Raw genomic sequence first — 15,199 nt, forward strand, 5'->3', positions numbered from 1 at the left:
TTGTCATTTGGAAAAAAAAATGGCAGTTTTTAAACAGATGTTGATAAAACAACATTATCACATGAGAGAAGCAAAGGGGAGGGGGCTGGAGGTCATCCTTGGGTATGGCTGATCACTGTCCCATACAGAACATTGCAATAACTTTAATCTATTCATTGTGCCTTTTCAAAAGGGTAAACAATATCTTCAATTCTAAGATCTTTCAACACATAATTGTTTAAATGTCCTTGTTATGGAAAACAGTTCTGTAACACTCCTTGGATATTTCACATCATTTAGGAATAAAACTTTACTCTCTTATCAATCTCATTAACCATTTCCTGCCTTTAATCTCCTACAGAGTTATTTATGATGTTACTCTCACCTCATCACTGAATAAAACTTCTTCCCTTCTGTTTTTTCAAAAATAAACAAAAATTTCAAAATTATTCTTTTTTTCCCCATTTTTCTTTTTCTTCCCTAGGGCTCTAAAACAGATATCACCTCTCCTCACTTCTCACTGAACAGAATTAACCCCTCAGTGGGACAGTACAATCTTTCCAAACATATGTGGGTTAGTGGGATATACTATCTCAATTCTTGAAGCTTTCACCACCTGTCACCAGACCATTGCCCGTTCACTCTCATCAAATAATCATTACCTCGCAGGTGCATCATCATCGCCAATTCCAACTAACTATGACCAGCATAGTATTTTCTATTCCTTCTCACTTGCTCACACCAGTCACATACTCAGAGACCTTTCTGTGATCCCATACAAATGCTTAAAACAGTGTTACCTCTTTCAAAGACAAAAATGTAAATAAAATAAATGAAAAATGTCCCCCAAAAACCTAACCTTGCGTTATGTGTCTGTCACTGTTATCACACCTACGCCTTCCACATACTGTCCTCTGTTATCAGTATAGTGGGCCACCTACTGTCTCTGTTATCAGTATGGTGTTTCATCTACTGTCCTCTGTTATCAGTAGTCACGTGTCCCACCCCCACCCTTTTTTCTCAGTATATTCTACCTTGCATGTAGGTGGCAGATACCCCCTGTGAATCTCGCTACCGGTCAGCACTCTCACAGGACAAAATCAACTTGTTAAAAAAGAATTATATGCAATATGTCAGTCTGTTATCATATCTGCACATTGTCTAAGCGATCATTACACGCTTAGATCACTATCTCCCTTGGTTATCTAGCTAACTGTGGCCAAAGTATTAACCCCTTAAGATACTCTATCAATTTAGTACCCTCCCCCTTTTAAAACAAACAAAATTAAATTAACACAAATCAAAAACAAAACAAAAATTGGCTTAAAGAAAACCCCACAGCCTTGAGTCAGTTATCAATGATTCCCTTCCATTCATGAGAATAAAAATAAAACCCAGGACTTATCTGCGCATTACTCAAGGTATATCTGATTCAATATATGTATCCAGATCAAGCAAATAGGCAACAGAAATTGCCAACAGAAAACATGGTCTAATATATCAATATGAACCTTTAAGAATAGATGTTATATTAGACTTATATCTCATCGATATATATCACTTTTCTTATCCAAAATGTATTACTCATTAAATGAAAAAAACATTGAATTCACATGATCATTTCCTGTTTCTTTACCTAACATGGACAACTCCTTATCTCGCATTACATCAACTGAATCCATCACTTTAGAGTTTCCAACTCGCAGCTGCTTTGTTTAATAAACCCCAAAAATTAAATAAAAAACCCATAGCAGAAAAACATCAATCCTACATTACGGACTTCATCTCCGCAAGACAGGAGACCAAAAAAACTTTACAATGAGATAAACTCGATCTTACTTTCTTTGCTATAAACAATATTCCAATTAACTTTATTTATTCTGGTGGTAAAAATGAACTGTTACTTGGCTTTCAATATTAGCGTCTACTCCTTTAAACTCTGTATTTTAACGGAAGTCTGTCTATGGATATAAAGAAATTAGCTCAAACTGTTATTGTAATCAGACTGCTTGCTAGCTCTAACAATGCAACGTATACTTAATTATTTATTAACATTTTCTTATATAAACCATATACAGTAGACAATCCGGGGGTTTCCAAACAATACAGATTATGGATAAATCATGCATTCGATTTCTTCCACATGTTGCTGGCCAGTCAACCAGAAAGAAATGTAAATGCACAACCTCCTATCTCTAATCACCAAATTATAAGCACGGGAAAACCTACAACAAATATAAGCAACTTCTTTAAAATTTATAGATTGGACAAACAAAGAAACTCTAATTATCAAAACAACCGCAACAGATTAGTTACTTCAGCAATATCCTCAGCAGACAATATACACCAAACAATCCAACCGCGGTCAAAAAATAAAAACAAACCAAAAATACTGTTATTTAAAGATTTTTTTTTTTAAAGTAGAAAATCATTGCCAGCATAACCTTTAAATCAATATGCTTGCTATAGTCTGCACGCTTTGCAAATAAACGAAAGAAACATTCTTCCTAATTCAAACAAGGTTGTTTAAAACTTCTTGCCAAGTTTCTAGCCCTCCTTATCTTTTCTCTGACACAGAGAAGAAATGGGCGATGCGGGGGGGTTTAGTAAGCTGACAGTCTGCAAAATGCAGCATTGTCTTTCCATGCCTTAAATTACGATCTATTTGTTTTATAATTAAAGAGCGAAGTTGTTTCAAGTAATTTTGGATTACCACACTTAACAGAGATTTGAAGAAAGATAAGGGTACAAAAATGCACCGACTTTACAATTTTTTCTGCACACATTTTTTTTTTAAATAGCCAATATTTTAATTTTTTTATTTTTTTTCAAACTTTGATTTTCTCAATTACTGATAAAATGTGGACACCAACATCAGTGAATCTCGCTGGGGCCTCCAACTGATAACGCAAAGATTTGATTGATAAGATTAGATATGATTGATAACCCAAACCTGTATATATTTACTTTATTACCTTTAAATATAACGGCAACGCTGAAATGATTGCACACCCACACAACCTTGTTATAAAATGTATGATAATGCTTTACTTGAAAAATAGCTTCATTACAGGTATTTGCAAATGCAGACTAACACAAGAAACATAAAATTGATTAGCTAATACTTAAACAGTAATTCTAAATCAAATCAAAATGGACACCTTTCAAGGACAGTGATCAGCCATGATTAAACCTCCTTCATAATTACCTCCAGCCCCCCCCCCCCCCCGTGCTTGCTTGTTCTTCCTCAACTGCCTTCCTCCTCCTTCTCTAACTCTGATATTTAAACCTTAATCACATTAATTAATTAATTACTCATAAGCATTCAGTCTTATTGGAAAGCTCTGCTTTCAATCATGATGTCATAATTAACCCAACACCCAACTTCAGTGGCCTTGGGGGTCTACACATGTGTGGCCTTGTTCCCATATAGTTGATGTTTGTGGAGACTAGCTTTCTGTCCTTGCTCCATTATACTGTCAACATCACATTCTTAAGCTTCTAAAACCAAAAACAATTCTCTATAAGAAATCACTTTTACAGCACTGTTCTGAATGATCAGCCATTTTATAATGTTATTATGCAAGTCATGATCTAACAAAATGGCTGCTGCTTCTAACAAACACCTGCTGCTTAGCGCAAAGGGTAGGCCTCATACGCCGTGGCTAGTACCTTGTGCAACAAGCTAATGCCACCTGCAGCAATAAATAACAATATTTGAGAAAACAGAGTATAACAAAAGTATAGAATTATTGATGCGATATTTCTGTTTTAACAAATATCATTAACATAACCCCCCCCCTCATTACCAGCCTGTTGCTAAGTCGCTGCATGTCGGAATATACCATATGAATGTTTTCTTGCAAAGCAGTGGGATTCGTGCTCTGAGCTATTACAAGAGAACCTTACTGAGTTAAACCCCTAAGCTGCGGGAGATGAGTGTGGCTCATCCTCGGAATATGGCACCCTTTAAAAAGATAGGACTCCTTAGTACGTGTTGTTTTGTGGTCCCATCACCAGCAGACAATGTCACCCTGCTCTATGGAAACATATTTTTCATTTATGGATAGGAGGGCGCTACTATGTCCTGTCTGTCATCCATATTTGGATTTGGGACATCCATATTTGGAGGACTCCTCTCTTTCGGAAGATGAATCCTAGTATAATTTGTATGGTGGACAAGGCATGTCAGTAAGATGAGGTCCCAGTTTAGTAGGAGACAGAATCAGGCTGGAACATTAGTCAACCACATTAGCTTCTGCATAGATCTTAGAGGGACATGTATCAAGCCTTCTAAAGGGTGGAGAAGTTGCTCAGAGCAAGTATTTAGCTTATTTTGACATTTTACAATATGTACTTCAAAAATTCTATCTTAAAGCTTTTTTTTTTGCTATGGTCAACTGCATCATTGTCTAGAAGGCTTAGTACATATCTTATTTGTTATGGATATTCCTCTATTTTCATTTCACCACCACCTAATTAAATACTTGGTATAAACCCCATAATCAATATCAGTGCATATGTGAATTAGCCCTATCCCCATTACTAGATATCTGTCAGACAACAGGTGTATCTGCACATACACATAGCCCATAGTTCCAACCTCCCACCATCCAGTAACTTCTCCTGCACAGGAACAGCTGTTGCCACTGAGTTCCGCCCTTCAGTCTCAAGTAGAGGTGCAGCTGAGTTCTGCCTGTACCTGCATACGCTCATCTGTGCTCAATGGGGGAGAGTTATCAAGGCAGAATAGATTTGCATTCATCCCCCACCAGCCACTAATTCTCCATCATCAAAACATGTTTTTTTTCTGCACCTGGTCTAACACATGATCTTATTCCTGAATGTTGTTAATATATTGTGCGCCAATTTCTTTATATTATATCGTCCTATAGAAGATTCTTTGCAAGTACTGGTGATTCTCTCGATCTGAGATGAGCTGAAACCAACTAGGGACACTGGATGACATTATGAATAACATTCAGAATCAGAATCAGTTTATTGCCAGGTGTTTCAATGCAAGGTGCATAATACACAGGAATTTGTTTCCGATATCTACCGCTCGCTGTGACAATACATTATATTACATTAGACCATACAATAAGACAAGGGTGGGACTTGTCCTCAATGATCCTGCCTGCATGTTCCTGCAGCATCTGTCTTGGGGGTCCCGTCTCTCCCGGCTCCTGCTGCTTATAGAAAAAAGTGACATTCAGAAAATGGCTGCCCCCATGCTGCAGACCGTTTTTAAGGTTGCTAAAGGAGGCCGCCGCCTCCTCTACCATCCTCAAAAACTGTCTTTCATATGGGGCAGCCATTTTCCGAATGTCACTTTTTTTTATAAGCAGCAGGAGCCGGGAGAGCCGGGACCGGCAAGACAGAATAGCCGGCGGCAGGCGGCAGCAGCTACCTATAGCCCCGCAATTCCCCCCCCCCCCCCCGCGCCCACACCTTCTCAACGCCTCCCCACAACTGCGGGGGCTGCGTGGCTATAGTTACGCCACTGTAAACATTGAATACAATGTTCTTATAATATGTGTTTTTGACTGTTACAGCCTTTTTTTGTTCACAGGACACTGTTGTGGCCATTCAGGCCTTAGCCACGTATGCAGGATTCACATTCAATGATAAGGGGGATGTGACGGTGACTGTCAGTTCTAAGACTGGCTTTCAGCAGCAGTTCCATGTGGACAACAATAACCGGCTGCTGCTGCAGAGAGCGTCACTGCCAAATATCCCCGGAGAGTACACGGTGACATCCACTGGGGGTGGTTGTGTCTATGTGCAGGTCAGTGGTTATATTCTGTCAGTATTCTTCTAACTATTAGACCCTTAAGCCCTGTACACACTATGCAATAAAGGCAGATGATATGTATGATAATGATATTGTTCAGTGGTGTAATAATAACTCTGCATGCTCGGTGGTGGCTTGGAGGCGCTTGGTAAGTTTGGGTGCCGGTGGTATACAGGGGCTATTGCTGCTCCGCTAATGGGAACACCACCGTTGCTGGGTCTGTTACTGCTCTGCTGCGGGACCCCCAGGACCAGCAGATCTTCCTGTCTGTGGTGATGGTCCCAGCGCTCCTCCTATTGCCATTATAAATGCCCCTTACAAAATGACTGCTCCCTCACAGCAGACAGTTATTGAGGATGGTAGAGGAGGCGGGGGCCATTTTGCAAGGGACATTTTTTCATTGTATCAGGAGGAGAGCGCCAGGACCGCAGACAGGTAGATCTGCTGGTCCCGGCGGGCCGGCAGTGGAGCAGCATTAGCCCTGGCGATGACAGTGGTCCTGTCAGTGGTGAGGGGGGCGTTAAACTTTTTTTTTGGACGGGGGGGCGCACAAATTTAAGTTACGCCACTGATATCGTTAAAGATATTATCATGCATATTCTGTGTGTATGACATACTGTAATGATGCGCGCTCCTGAGGGTTGTTATCAACCCTCTTTCGCATCTGTACATACAGTCAAATTTTACCCACAGTATGTCGTTTATGACTAGGTGCGCATTGTTCAGTGTTTTTGGACGATAAAGATAAGGATACATTTTTCATAAAAGAAGATGGTCAGTGGGAAAGAAAGTCTTTATCATTGACATCCCTCAGTGTGTATGCACTACTGTATATCATTCATTCAAGGAATTTTTTTTTAAATATTGTTGTCTGCCTTTATCGCATACAGTAGGGTGTATGAAGCTTAAGGGGAATATTGATTATTTAAAGGGTCCATAATTATTATTGCCTCTATACATACCTCCCAACTGTCCCGCTAAATGCAGAAATGTACCGGTTTTTGGGTACGTTCCCACGACCCTCCTACGGCCGGCAGTGCCCCGCTGCAGGGGGGGGCAGTTGGGAGTCACCCCCAATCTGACAGAATAGACGCTGTGCGCATGCGCACAGCATCTATTCGCGGATGAAAATGGGGGCATGGCCTAATTTGCATATAGTATGATAGTAGTTTGTTTGTGGTCATGTTTATGCTGTGGACACACATATTTATGAGACACATTTAGAATAGATAACAGCTACTTCAGGTGTTCTATGTACTGTCACATGCAAATTGAGTTACATTTTCAAAGATGGGCGTTCTATTGAAGATGGGATGTTGCCCATAGCAACCAATCAGATTCTATCTATCTTTTAGAAGGTGCTAAATAAATAAGAAGTATAATCTGATCCCATGTTCAATAGCATTCCCATCTCAGTAAATTTACCCCAATACCTGCATTCTTATCTGCATTTTTCTGGGTATTTGTCCTTAACCAACAGACAGTCCTGAGATACAACGTCCCTCCACCCAAACGAGATGCCACCTTCTTATTAACTGTGAAATCATTTACAAGAAGAGATTGTCTGAAGGATCAAGTGACAAAGTTTGAAATTCTTATCAATGCTTCGTGAGTACTTTATACTTCTGTATTTATTATACTATTCTCTGACCCTAACTACTGTCCTATCTCTCAGCTTCCATGCCTCTCCAAGCTACTCGAGAGACTTGTCTAGTCTCGCCTCACACACTTTCTTAACTCTCACACCCTATTAGACCCGCTTCAGTCAAAATTTCGTTCCCAACACTCCACTGAGACAGCACTGACTAAAGTGGTGAAAGATCTGGTAACTGCCAAGTCTAAAGGCCATTACACACTACTTATTCTTCTATATCTTTCTGCTGCGTTTGACACTGTTGATCACACTCTTCTCATACAAACACTACACTCCCTAGGTCTTAATAATACAGTCCTTTCCTGGTTCTTATCTTGCCTATCTGATCGCTCGTTCAGTGTTCGCTTTTCTAATTCTACCTCCTCTTCACTACCTCTGTCAGTTGGAGTTCCGCAAGGCTCAGTTTTAGGTCCTCTGCTTTTCTCAAACTATACCTCCTTTCTTGGCAAACTAATCAGCTCTTTCGGATTTCAGTATCACTTGTATGCGGATGATACACAAATCTATCAATCAACCCCAGACTTGTCACCAGTGGTTTTGGGCCGAGTCTCTGAATGTCTCTCTGCCATATAATCTTGGATGTCTTCTCGCCACCTCAAAGTCAATATTTCCAAAACGGAATTACTTATATTCCCACCAGCCAAAAACAGTTACCATCCTTATATCTCCATAACTGTTGACAATGCGACATCTACCCTACCCCACAAGTTCGTTGCCTAGGGGTCATCCTCGACTCTGAACTGTCCTTTGTTCCTCACATTCAATCTGTCTCCAAATCAAAACCAGTGGACATTTCTCCCTGCTGTTGGAGAAGAGACAGACAGTAGCCACCTGGAGTTTTCTTCTACTGCCGCCACTGCCCGGCACAAATGCAACATTTTCAGCATTTTAATTTTTCTAAATAAGTTAGCGCAAAGCAAGTACTGTAAAATACAACAATCATAATCAATGTTTCAGGTGTGCATTCTGGAAGTAGAGAAAACTGTTAGTTGTGAATAAATAGATTGAATGTAGATTATAATGTCCTTTTATTGCTCCTGCAGATACACAGGGTCCCGGGAAAATTCAAACATGGCTGTCATTGAGGTGAAGATGCTGTCTGGATGGATCCCAGTGAAGAGCACTATTAGGAAGGTCAGTCACTGAGACGTCATATGCAATATTCATTATTATGGGCCGATATGCCCACATAGTATTTAACAAACGTAGAGCTTAAAGCTTTTAGAGCTGGTGGTGATTCCCAGAGCCCTACTCCTTCCTGTACTGCCTGCGTGGTGAGTGACCTGTGGTCTCCCATATGTAAGACCTCAGGGCATGCATGCACACAAAGCTGGACTGACTGCGGGAATATCACTGCTCCAGTAACAATGTTACGGACCGTGGGGACAGTAAACTATCCACCACTGCAAGCAGCAGAAAGCTGGATACTGGATAGGCCCCTTTGAGTCATCTTTATGAAATATCCGCTTATCAAGATAATAAAACATTACATTTTACTACAATGTACCCTATAGTATATCACATCCTCAGACTCGGAAGATCCCATCACTTTGCTAAGTAAAAGTAAAGTAATTGCCAATGTTATCATTATACACCTCGGTTTGGATCCTGGCCACTACTACACGTGCAAGCAGCCATTGCTGTTGGTAAATAATGCAAAGTATAGCCCTCAGGATACAGTGGCAGGTGCCACCTGAAGAGGGCGATAGCTAACAAGGCCAAGTTCTTGGTAAACACTGCATATTAGCAGCCCCCATAGAAACCTTTCAGGGGCTGGATTTGAAAACGGGGGACCTCATACATACACGTGGGTGGGGCATAATATTTATGGGCATTCCTTTTTTTGTGTTTTTGAGGTAATATGCCTTAAATATTGTTTTATAAATATGTCCCTGAATATATCCTGATGAACCACAACAGTGTATTTTAATGATATGTGAGTTGATTGTTTCATGACACTGACTTTGTATTTGGACGCTACACAATCAGCTAATTACAAAGTTATGCCCGATACACACCAGGACGATGGTGCTCGTGAGCGGGTCGTCAAAGGAATGTACGACCCGCTCTTGAGCTGACGGCGCTGCCAACCCGCCGCAAAAATGCCCCTAATGTGATTGCGATCCGATCGCAACCCCCACCCACTACAATGGTCGTTTCTGAGATCCTACCTGCAGCAGGTAGGATCTCAGAAAAGACCAACCGACCCATGGGGCCGTGAATCGGATCGGGATCACATCAAAAGGGCAGCGAAATGCCCCAAAACACGGCTGATTTACATACAATCGGTCGAGATTGTATCTAAATTGGCACGTTTTGGGCCATATCGTTCTGGTGTGTACCCCACATTAATCTTGGTACTTGGGTATTATCACGGCACCCACTAAGCTATTTGCTTAGTGGGCTATTCTGCGTAGGAAAATTGCATCGCATCGCATGGGCCATTGTAAGTGCCGTACGATGCGATCCGATTTTCCTATGTAATGTATGCAGTGCTCTTTTATTTATATTGTATAGGTGTACAATGCCATTAGGTATACAATAATGACATACAATGAGGTTTTAGGCACCCCCCTACTATCCACGACACCCTGAAGCATGGCGAGCTGCGCCGAAACGCATTCTACGACCGTTTCATACCCCTACTATCCACGTTGGCGTGGAATTGATTTTCTATAGTGTGGCGAGCGCAGAGAGCCACTGAGCCCGAAGCGTGGCGAGCGGACGCGGAATACATGTAAAGTAATCCGCCTGCGCTCGCCACGCTTCGGGCTATATAAAATCAACTCCACACCAACGTGGATAGTAGGGGTATGAAAAGGTCGGAGGACGCGTTCTGCTGCGCTCGCCACGCTTCGATGTGGCATGGATAGTGGGGGGGTGCCTAAAACCTCATTGCATGCCATTATTGTATACCTAATGGTATTGTACACCCTATACATTTTAAATAAAAGAGCACTGAATACATTACATAGGAAAATCGTATTGTATTGCATCGCATGGCCGTTACAATGGCCCATGCAATGCGTTGCGATTTTCCTACGGTGCTGTACGTAAGAAACTTGGGCGCCGTGATATTACACAAATACTTTAATCTTGGTTGTATTTTATTGCATCATTAAGTAACCAACAAAAAAGCATAATGATAAGTAGCTTGTGTTATTGGACATCTTATTCTCACATTACACCACTCTATACCTCCTTAGGCCCCAAATAAGGTAAAACAGATATTGAAACCTAATCTTATTTATTAGCCATGTCACTAGAGGTAAAATAAGGCCTGGAGAGTGATACAGTGAAAGAGAGATACATCCCGGCCATAAATGCCCGAAATCCCAGAATCCCACTGACCCCTTGATTAGCACCCCTAGTTGTAATACACAAGGTTGACATTGACAAAAGATTGACATAACTTTTTACCATTTATATGGTGTCAATGTCGACACCAACTAGGGATGCCAATCAAGGGGTCAGCGGGATCCAGGGATTTCGGACATTTTTGGCCAGGATTTCAATCCAGGGATCCCTTTTTGGCAGGGATTTCAATCCCTTACTCCTGGGCAGCACTGAGCATCAGCAGCGCTCAGCTCAGAGGCTGCCTGGAAAAAATGTTAGAGGTCATGCCACGCACCTGCACGCCCACTCCGCATTCATCCACCGGTCCACTCCATCATGCTGCATTTGTGTCAGGCAGAAGCGGCAGCAGCAGAACAGGCCAGGCGGCTACTGTCTGTCTCTTCTCCCAGCTGTGAAACTTGCAGCCTTGAGAAGTTGAGACAGCCCCTGTGCTGTGCTTCTGGCTGTGATGCCTGTAGTGCCGAGCCACGCACATCCTGTTCGCCGGTCCCCGCAAACCCTGTCTGCCCTCTCCCCTTTCAGGAGGCTAATCCCAGGATTCGGGATTGAAAATATGTCCCAGGATTGGCCACCTTAATTCCGACCTTTTGGTGTTGACCTTTTAACATTGTCTGTGAGATATACCGCACCCCTAACCATAACCCTCACAAATATTAGGAAAGTTGATTAAAGTATGTTTGCCTTTTTAATATAGTAGATATCAATAGAATCATCTACAGTACAATGTGCTTCAGTAAATGCCTCTTATACAGTCCTGTGCCGTTATCTATTCCTAGATGGAAAAAGACAAAGTAATCCAGAGAAGCGACATCCAGACGGACATGGTGACTTTGTATCTGAATGAGGTATGATATGTGGTAGTGAGGGGCAACATGGTGGAACTGAGTTCCACCACCTTTAATGGTAGGGGGGAACTGAGTTCCACCTCTATCACAGCCCTGGACAGTAATTCCAACAGAAAAGCATCTCCCAGTGGCTTCTTCTGGCACGGCGTATGTGATGTCATGCCATCACCACCGCATAAGTGAAGAAAAGCCACTAAGAGGAGCAAGCTCTGTGCATGCTGAAGGGTGAGAGGGGGTTGGAGGAACACAGAGAGGGGGGGAATCTGCTGGAGAGCTGCTGAGGAACATGGACATTGAGTTGCTGGAGTGACAGAGACAGATGTGTATAAATAGCAACACTGTAGACATTATTTGTATAAGGAACATTACAGTGTGATTTAATATGAATCAGGGGCACTACAGTACTTGCGGTGTAATGTGTATATGATTGTGCTACTGTGTGTTGTCATTTTAATTGGCTTTACTATTGTGTGACAGCCCCCGTTCCTTGTTGGACCATTATCTCTTTATGGCAGGTAGGGCACAAATTCCCTGGCAGTGGTCTAGGATCTGCCTAATGAGGGAGGGGGGGGTTTAAGGGGAAAGGAGTTCCACCACCTCTCCAGGACCACTTTAAGCCCTGGTAGTAGCCACAAGTTTATTTCTTAGGGTTCCCTTTCATTAGATGCGCTGTTGTCTACTACAGTATGTAGACCAATCCCGCTGGTAGGAGTCGGAGACCTGGTCTATCTGGTTATTTGCTAATTCACACAATGTCATTTTCTCTATTATTATTGAGTGTGCAATCACTGCACACAATAACATCTTATATTTCTTCCCAATTTCCCACAATACTTAACCCCTTGAGCGGGCTGTCCCGAAAATTTTTCAGGCATACGACTAATATAGAATAGGTGTGAGCCAGTGGTGTCCAGGTGTGCACCACTGGCGCAGCACCTCTTCAGTTCCCCTGCCCTGACCTGCCCGCCAGCCGGCCCGTCACTCATTTTACAGTGACATCGGCGGCAGGCTCGGGTATGGTCGGCGCAGCTCGGCAGCGCTCAGGCACCCCAGTCCTCCCGAGCAGCCGCGAACATCCCCCAGCCTGCCGCCGACGTCACTGGAAGCAGTGCTGAATGTGACAGGCGGCTTAGGCAGGGGGAGAGCGGCAGCAGGGAAGATCCAGGGTACTAACGCCGGAGCGGAGGTGAGGGGGCTTCCAGCTTTTTGTGGTGGGTTTTGCTGGGGCAGGACAAACCTGCCCTGGTAGGTTTGTCCTGCACCAGCAAAACCAACCACTCAAGGGGTTAAGCTGTGTTTTAACATCCCTGTCTGTCACAGCTGTCAGTAACTTACTGTCTGCCTTTCATCATTATAATATGCTCTCTCCCTCCTTAGATGGGACATACCCCTGTGGATCTCTCCTTCATGGTGGAGCAGGAAATTGAGGTCAAAGACCTAAAACCAGCCACAGTGAAGGTGTATGATTACTATGAGACAGGTAATATTGAAATATTAGGTTATCTTACAATCTGTAGTTACTGCACTTTCCGTCTCCAGACCAATTATAACAAATGTAAAGAGACCTTCCCCGCTATGATTGTAGTTACTCAGTAATATACAGCACAACATGGGACTGACAGCTGTGTACTATTATCTTCCAGATGAACAAGCAATTGCAGAATACAACCATCCCTGCAGCACAGGTGAGAGCATTATGTTACAGCATCTCTTATCTGATTTACCTGGAGTTGCAGAGTTGGGCGATAGCGACGCTGCGGGGCCGGCATCACTATCGCCCACTGTGTACACATGGGGCGATTCAGGGACACATTCTAAGTGATTTTGACAATGTAGTCAAAATCGCTTAGATGAATCGCTCCATTTGTACATGGCTTAACCTGCCCTTGCAGCAGCCTAATCCTCCCCCCACAGCCTGACCTAACAATCCCCGCTAGTGCTTATCCACCTAACCCCACCCCCTGCCTGCAGCCTGACCCTACCAATCCCCGCTAGTGCTTATCCTAACCCCGTACACTAACCTAACCCCACCTCCCGCCTGCAGCCTGACCGTAGCAATCCCCGCTAGTGCTTATCCTAACCCCTGTACAATCACCTAACCCCACCCCCTGCCTGCAGCCTGACCTAACAATCCCAGCTAGTGCTTATCCTACCCCCCGTACACTAACCTAACCCCACCTCCCGCCTGCAGCCTGACCCTAGCAACCACAGCTAGTGCTTATCCTACCCCCCGTACACTAACCTAACCCCACCTCCCGCCTGCAGCCTGACCCTACCAATCCCCGCTAGTGCTTATCCTAACCCACGTACACTAACCTAAACCCACCTCCCGCCTGCAGCCTGACCTAACAATCCCTGCTAGTGCTTATCCTTCCCCCCGTACAATCACCTAACCCCACCCCCTGCCTGCAGCCTCACCCTACCAATTCCGGCTAGTGCTTATCCTACCCCCCGTACACTAACCTAACCCCACCTCCCGCCTGCAGCCTGACCCTACCAATCCCCGCTAGTGCTTATCCTAACCCACGTACACTAACCTAAACCCACCTCCCGCCTGCAGCCTGACCTAACAATCCATGCTAGTGCTCATCCTAACCCTCGTACACTAACCTAACCACAACCCCTGCCTGCAGCCTGACCTAACAATCCATGCTAGTGCTTATACTAACCCCTATACAATTACCGACGTGTGTGTGTGTGTCTCTGTGTGTGTGTGTCTGTGTGTGTCTGAGTGTGTGTGTGTGTGTGTGTGTGTGTGGTGATTGGGGGGGACTCATCTGAACACAATCTTTTTGACCCTATTCTATTTTTGCTGGTTTGCAGATGAGAACGTCGGCAATTCACGATAACAACTGAAAACTATCTGCCTGACTGTTCTACCTATGAATACCAGCAACACAGCAGAGAAAGCTGCCCATTACATAATACAGTACAGAGTAAATGAATGGAGAAACAATAAATATTTTCTAACAAATTGCTCTGATTGTGTTCATTTGTCTGCTGGCTGCACGTGGTACTATTAACAGATCATGTTCTCCATGTTACTTACACAGTGGTTCGTTCAATGACGTGGGCAGGACTCAGGAACGTCAGGATGTATCTCTCGCAGATTTCTGCTTGTAGCCCATGACGATACACACATAAATGACTGTGGTTGTTGTTTTGTGCGCAGCGCACATCTCACATGTAACGGGAATTACAGGAGACGGCGCAGTGTACTGGACTGATACATCTGGCAGCAATTACACAAACAATATTATACAATGATTTATATGGACTAAAGTAACTTCTATAGTAAAAATATTCATACTATTGATAAGTATGAATCCCAACTGCCAACTGCCAGCCATCTGTATGTATTCCCGTTTAAATTATTAAGTAGAACCCAGGTTTCCATTTTATAAGCTGATAATCCCGTGGACTGTAATAATGTAATAAGGTGCAGTGGTGTAGCTAGGTGCCGCGGTGCCCGGAGCAAGGTCATGTTTCGCGCCTCCCAATTTGTAGTAGGTGGGGCTCTTGCGCGGCAAAATGGGGGCACAGCCTAACATTATACCACACACCGTAATG

At 43.3% G+C, this 15,199-nt stretch overlaps 1 protein-coding gene across 1 annotated transcript in view; it reads left to right on the forward strand.

Moving 5' to 3' along the window:
- Positions 1 to 14,603, forward strand: part of LOC146009248 (alpha-2-macroglobulin-like) — a 108,384-nt gene extending 93,781 nt beyond the window's left edge. The window contains exons 30-36 of the mRNA XM_083149415.1: positions 5,552 to 5,767; positions 7,254 to 7,381; positions 8,471 to 8,561; positions 11,561 to 11,629; positions 13,007 to 13,109; positions 13,273 to 13,314; positions 14,453 to 14,603. Coding sequence (XP_083005541.1) covers positions 5,552 to 5,767; positions 7,254 to 7,381; positions 8,471 to 8,561; positions 11,561 to 11,629; positions 13,007 to 13,109; positions 13,273 to 13,314; positions 14,453 to 14,478 — 675 coding nt within the window. The 3' untranslated portion in view covers positions 14,479 to 14,603. The remainder of the gene's footprint in view (positions 1 to 5,551; positions 5,768 to 7,253; positions 7,382 to 8,470; positions 8,562 to 11,560; positions 11,630 to 13,006; positions 13,110 to 13,272; positions 13,315 to 14,452) is intronic.
- Positions 14,604 to 15,199: the final 596 nt, after the last annotated feature.

The sequence above is a fragment of the Crinia signifera genome, chromosome 6, assembly GCF_055691185.1.
Source record: "Crinia signifera chromosome 6, ASM5569118v1, whole genome shotgun sequence".
Lineage (NCBI taxonomy): Eukaryota > Metazoa > Chordata > Amphibia > Anura > Myobatrachidae > Crinia > Crinia signifera.